Genomic DNA, 5,840 nt, shown 5'->3' on the forward strand with positions numbered 1-5,840 from the left:
ATATACATATATATATATATATATATATATATATATATATATATATACACATGTACATACACACATACATGCATACATACATACACACACACACAACTTAAAAATAACATAAATTCTCAACCTGTACTGAAAACAGTTTCTGCGTCTCAGCGCCACCAGCTGGTGAGAGGTGGTGACATCAATTTGAACCCCACCCACTGGAACCGGTACTGAAAGCATAATGGAAACACAACCTGTACCGTACCGAGTAGAGTAGAGCCGTGCTGTACCGGTACTACAGGTACTAATGGAAAAGGGGCATAAGATCAGTTCCTCCCACGTGGTGAGGAGAAATGCGCCTTCTTCAGGAACAATATTGCCCTGCCGTGTTGAATGTAATCTTTCCTGCTTCATGTGTGTGTGTGTGTGTGTGTTTGTGTCAGAGCGCTCTGATGCCGGCCAAGCTGATCTTCAGAACCGAGGACCAAGCGATGTACCCGGTCATCTTCAAACACGGAGATGATCTGAGGCAAGACCAGCTCATCCTGCAGATCATCTCGCTCATGGACAAAGTAAGACTGGTTCATGTTTGTTTACATCTGAGCAGGCTGCCACACATTTGGATTTATTTTTAGTTGTTGGTTCATCAGATGTGCTATGAGGCAACGCAACTCGGTAAATGGACTGCACTTATATAGCACCTTTCTATCTAATCAAGATACTCAAAGCACTTCACAACACAATCTGTGTCCTCATTTACCCATTCATACAGCACTCTACTAGATTTATACAAAGCTAATTGAACAAATCATTCTAAAGAGACTAATCAGAGCTTTATCACATTCTTACACTGATGGGACACACATCAGAGGCAATGAGGGGTTCAGTGTCTTGCCCAGGGACACTTCGGCATGTGACTGCTGGTGAATTCGAACCCCCAACTCTTGCATTGGAGGATGACTGCTCTAACCACTCAGCCACAGCCTCCCTCGATGATAATGCTGCTGTGATTTCCACTGAGATGCTTAGAGCTGAAACAAATACCACAAATATTATCGATAGACTGTACAGTTGATTCAAATCCTGTGAAACGATACGTCAATATAAAGATCACACAAAATACTGTTCAATTAGCTGCTATTTATTATTAATACCTGTGTGTTTGCTTATTATTTGAGTTTAACTACTTAAAATGACTTTCTTTAAGCCGCATATGACCATATTTCAGACCAGTTTTTTGTGTTTTTGTGTTTGTGTTGTAAAGCTGTTAAGGAAAGAGAACTTGGACTTGAAGTTGACTCCATATAAAGTTCTGGCCACGAGCACCAAACACGGTAAGCCTTTATCCCAGGGGTGTCCGAACCTGGTCCTCGAGGGCCACTATCCTGCATATTCTACTTGCTTCCCTCCTACAGCACACCTGATTCAATGGCTGAATTATCTGTTAATGCTCCACAGTAGTCTGATAATCACCCATTGATTCAGATCAGGTGTGTTGGAGCAGAGAAACATGTAAAATAAGCAGATGGTGTCCCTCAAGGACCAGGATTGGACACCACTAGTTTAGAAGAAAATACAGTAAGACTACAGGAATCCCTTTTTCTGCCAGACATTTACTTAGCGCTGAATGAATTGCTGAAATTTGTTTTGAAATGAACTGGTAGTTAAAACTAGCAGAATAGAAGCTAAAATCAGCAGACCCATAACTAAAAGGTAAAATTAGCAAAACAGTAGTTAAAAGCTAAATGTAGGAAAACCAGAACCAATTGGGAAAAACGTACGTAATGGTTAAAATAAGCAAAACCTTAGCTAAAAATAAGCTAATCGTTAAAGTTTACAATTAGCAAATTGCAAATAATAGCCAAAATGAGTTATTGTATTAAGCTACTATTAGCAAGTCAATAAGTAAAAGCTAAAAGCAAAAGAAGTATACTTCAGTAGAATCCAGAAAACTATGTTTTGTAAAGAATTAGAGATTTCTATGTTTTGTTGTTGGATTTTTTTTATTGTGTATTAAATTAAATTAAATTAAATTATGAAAATTCCAAATGAAAAGTCATAGCTCATTTCCTGATTTCTGATCGAGTCAAACATTTCAATGTGCAAATGTTTAAAATAGCACAAAGTATGCAGAAGTATTTTGATTGCAAAAAATATACCGGTATTTAGATGAAACTACCGTATTTTCCGCCGTACACATCACTCTGCCCTATAAGTCGCATCAGTCCAAATATGTTTAATGAAGTGGAAAAATCCATAAATATGTTGCTTCGCCATATAAGTCGCATCTATTATGCGTCACCGCTGACAGTCCGGAAATGTGGGCTGGTGTTGTGCCAAAAATCGATTGGCTGCCAAATAGCTTCCACGGGAGCATGCACAGGAGGACTTTAACAAGAATTTAACAAGATTAACACTTAAAAACAATTATGTGTTTGCTCGACATTAAAGTAAAAGTGTGTCTCAGTTGAACTTTTACTTAATAAATGCACTTCAATGGTCAAATTAGCTCCATTGCCGAGGCAGCGCAGCGAAATGAAGCTGATTTGACGGTTGCTCCAAGCGAGCTACACGAAGGTGGCAGGCTATGGCAAACTGATTGTGTCATTAATAGCCACTTTTACCTATTACATGACACAACAGCATGTCATACAACTCGAGTGCCATCTAGTGGCTGAAAATGGTAGTGTTGAATATTTTCAGTTCGAATGAATGAAAACGGTCATACTCAGCCAAAATTTGGTTTATAGATATGGGAAAAAAATCCTTAAGTAAATTGCTTCGGTTCATAAGTCCAGGCCATGTAAATTATGCAAAAAACTGTGACTTATAGGTCGAAAAATACGGTACATGTTCCCAGTGTTCTTCTTTCATTAAATAAATCTCTGTAAGATTCTTGTGCTAGCCTCACTAAAATAAAAGGTATTATATGAACTTTTTCTCCAGGTTTTATGCAGTTTGTCCAGTCGGTCCCTGTCGCTGAAGTTTTGGCTACTGAAGGCAACATTCAGGTGAGCAGATCGTGTACTTGTGAACTGTTGGCTTGAGTAAGAGCACTTCTTCTGACCTGTCCTTTAAATCATCACAGAGCTTCTTCAGGAAACACGCACCGAGTGAAAAGGGGCCTTACGGCATCAGCTCAGAGGTGATGGACACCTACGTTAAGAGCTGCGGTGAGACACTACGCTGATCTGATTACACAGGTCATCAACTAGCTGAGCTCTGATCAATGTCTCTGTCATTCCAGCTGGTTACTGTGTCATCACCTACATCCTGGGAGTTGGAGACAGACATCTGGACAACCTGCTGCTAACAAAGACTGGTGAGGAAACGCCAATAAAGTTCACCTCCTGCTTCAAGAGTCTTTCCTCAAAGTTTTCTCTCTCTGTCCGCATTCAGGGAAGCTCTTCCACATCGACTTCGGCTACATTCTCGGTCGAGATCCCAAACCGCTGCCTCCGCCCATGAAGCTGAGCAAAGAGATGGTGGAGGGGATGGGGGGCATGCAGAGCGAGCAGTACCAGGAGTTTAGGAAGCAGTGCTACACCGCCTTCCTCCACCTTAGAAGGTAAGTGCATACACTTTTTTTAAATTGATCTACGTTTTGCAAAATTGTTCGTAACAGCTCAAAAAGCAAATGACCGCGTCCTTAATTTGACCTGTCGTTTATTTACACAGCTTGTAAAACTCAGCCATGTTCATTAAGTTTTCTCTTTGCCCTCAGATACTCCAACCTGATCCTGAATCTGTTCTCTCTCATGGTGGACGCCAATATTCCTGACATCGCTCTGGAGCCGGACAAGACAGTTAAAAAGGTTCGTTTGTTGTTCTCTTATAATGAAAGAGAGAAGGCAAGCATGTACCCACTTTAATTAACTCTTTTTAATAGGAGTCAAAAAGCAAGTCATAAACCAGTTCAAGTTTATTTTTTGGGACATGTAATGTATTGCAGAAAATTACAAAAAAGACTGATTCATTATTGTTGACAGCATTAGATATTAGATTGTTTTTTTTTGTTTTTTTTACCTCACAGCATAAATTTAAAAATGTTCTTGTTTTCTAATCCTCGAGAAGCCTCTTTGTTTTCTTTATACAAAAAAGCAAATTAAAAAAAGTTTAGCTTTTGGTCAGAGACCTTCCCTTCCATTTGAACAGTCCACCTGCAGGATCTCACCATCAGTTCTGAACAAGTTGTATAATATTTTGAATAATGGCGGTCCCATATTGGGAACTGTTTTGTGAAAAAGATGATTTCGTGAGCATTTTATAGTGTTGAAACTGCTGTGATTTAAAATCCAGTGCTTAAGGTTTTTATTATATAAAGATGACTGGTTTTAAAGTTATTTGACTTGCTAGAGACAAACAGGACATAATCAGTACACCGTGTTTCCCCTACCATTATACAAGCAGGGTGCCCTGGGGTGCACTCTACAAAGTCTGACCTGCCGATTCCGATTTTGGCCTATACTGATTTTGTTTTATAAGCAACACTGTCAGGTGTTATAAAGTCACAATGTACCTTCAATTTTCAATCTTATTTTGTTGAAAAACATACCCTTGAACAATATCCTATAAACAATACAAACTTGTTTTAGCTGGCCATGAGGTAGTGCTCTGAAATGTAAATGAAGTTCAGACAATTGTTAAAACTAAAAAAATCGGTAAAATCAGTTTTTCATGCAAGTATCGTCCGATTTTCCAAAATTAAGGAAATCAGTGGTGCACCCCTAGTTTAAACTGAGAGTGGCCCCAACACAGTAATTTAAAATGGCTGCCATATTGCAGGCCCTTTCAAAGTTTCTTCAGGAACTTTTCTCGTTAGCCTTTATAAGCAGTGCTGGATGACTGAAAGTGTCAAAGGCCTTTCACCCTTTCTATAAAGACTCTACCTCTCAGGCTCATATCACAGAATGAACCGTGACGTTTGTGTGCCATCAGGTGCAGGATAAGTTCAGATTGGACCTATCAGATGAGGAGGCCGTTCACTACATGCAGAGTCTGATCGATGAGAGTGTGGGCGCTTTGTTTGCTGCAGTGGTCGAGCAGATACACAAATTTGCTCAGGTAAGAGTACTTAAACACACCACAGAGACGAACAGAGCTAGTGGACAGATGTCAAGAGAAATATTGCACCATGAAGGATGAACGATAGCCAGAAGTTCTTGTTAATTGTAGCCGTCCACTAAACTCATGGTTCATAGGAATTTATCTGCAGTGACATAAAACGTCAGCAGTTCTGATGAACCGGATGGAGATGCAGCATATTTATTTCTGTAGAGTTAAATCCCAGTTGCTCATATCACCTTTTTGTCTCTTCAGTATTGGCGCAGATGAACAAAGCAGACAAGTGGCACGAGGCTGAAGTGGATCCAGTTTTCTACGCGGCATGAACACGCAGTTGCACAGCTCTGGTCCAACTGAGATGTTTTTGCGTGTTTGTGTGAAGATGAAAGAAACCCAGTGACACTTAAAAAAAAAAAGGCCAAGAATGCACTGCCAACTTTTACAGCAAGATGGCACATCAAGGACATGTAAATCTTTGTTTGCTCATGTATATAACGTGTACATTAATTACTGAATGAATGATTGAGGCCAAATAAAATGCTGTTGTTATGACTAAGCATTCAAATTTCTGTTTTTTACTCCTGTTTTGTGTTTATTTTCTCATCCGTTCGGCTCAAGAAGAGCTGCTGCGAGTGTTTATGGTACGAAACGTGTTTCTGCTGACCGTCTTTGGACGCTCTTACTGTTGATGGAGGGGGTAGGAACGAATCAAACCTCCTGACGGTCTGTGAGTCACTGAATGACTAAGCATTTCCTGTCAGAGACAGAAACATGGAACAAAGGTCCATACTGACTCT

The 5,840-nt window shown here is 39.8% G+C and overlaps 1 protein-coding gene across 1 annotated transcript in view; it reads left to right on the top strand.

Annotated features, from left to right (window-relative positions):
* pik3c3 (phosphatidylinositol 3-kinase, catalytic subunit type 3) overlaps positions 1-5,568 on the top strand; it is a 19,918-nt gene extending 14,350 nt beyond the window's left edge. The window contains exons 17-25 of the mRNA XM_037683168.1: positions 423-551; positions 1,244-1,313; positions 2,926-2,990; positions 3,068-3,152; positions 3,227-3,301; positions 3,379-3,547; positions 3,704-3,794; positions 4,918-5,043; positions 5,299-5,568. Of these exons, the coding sequence (XP_037539096.1) occupies positions 423-551; positions 1,244-1,313; positions 2,926-2,990; positions 3,068-3,152; positions 3,227-3,301; positions 3,379-3,547; positions 3,704-3,794; positions 4,918-5,043; positions 5,299-5,313 (825 nt within the window). The 3' untranslated portion in view covers positions 5,314-5,568. The remainder of the gene's footprint in view (positions 1-422; positions 552-1,243; positions 1,314-2,925; positions 2,991-3,067; positions 3,153-3,226; positions 3,302-3,378; positions 3,548-3,703; positions 3,795-4,917; positions 5,044-5,298) is intronic.
* Positions 5,569-5,840: the final 272 nt, after the last annotated feature.

Source organism: Nematolebias whitei, chromosome 1, assembly GCF_014905685.2.
Source record: "Nematolebias whitei isolate Nwh7 chromosome 1, NemWhi1, whole genome shotgun sequence".
NCBI lineage: Eukaryota > Metazoa > Chordata > Actinopteri > Cyprinodontiformes > Rivulidae > Nematolebias > Nematolebias whitei.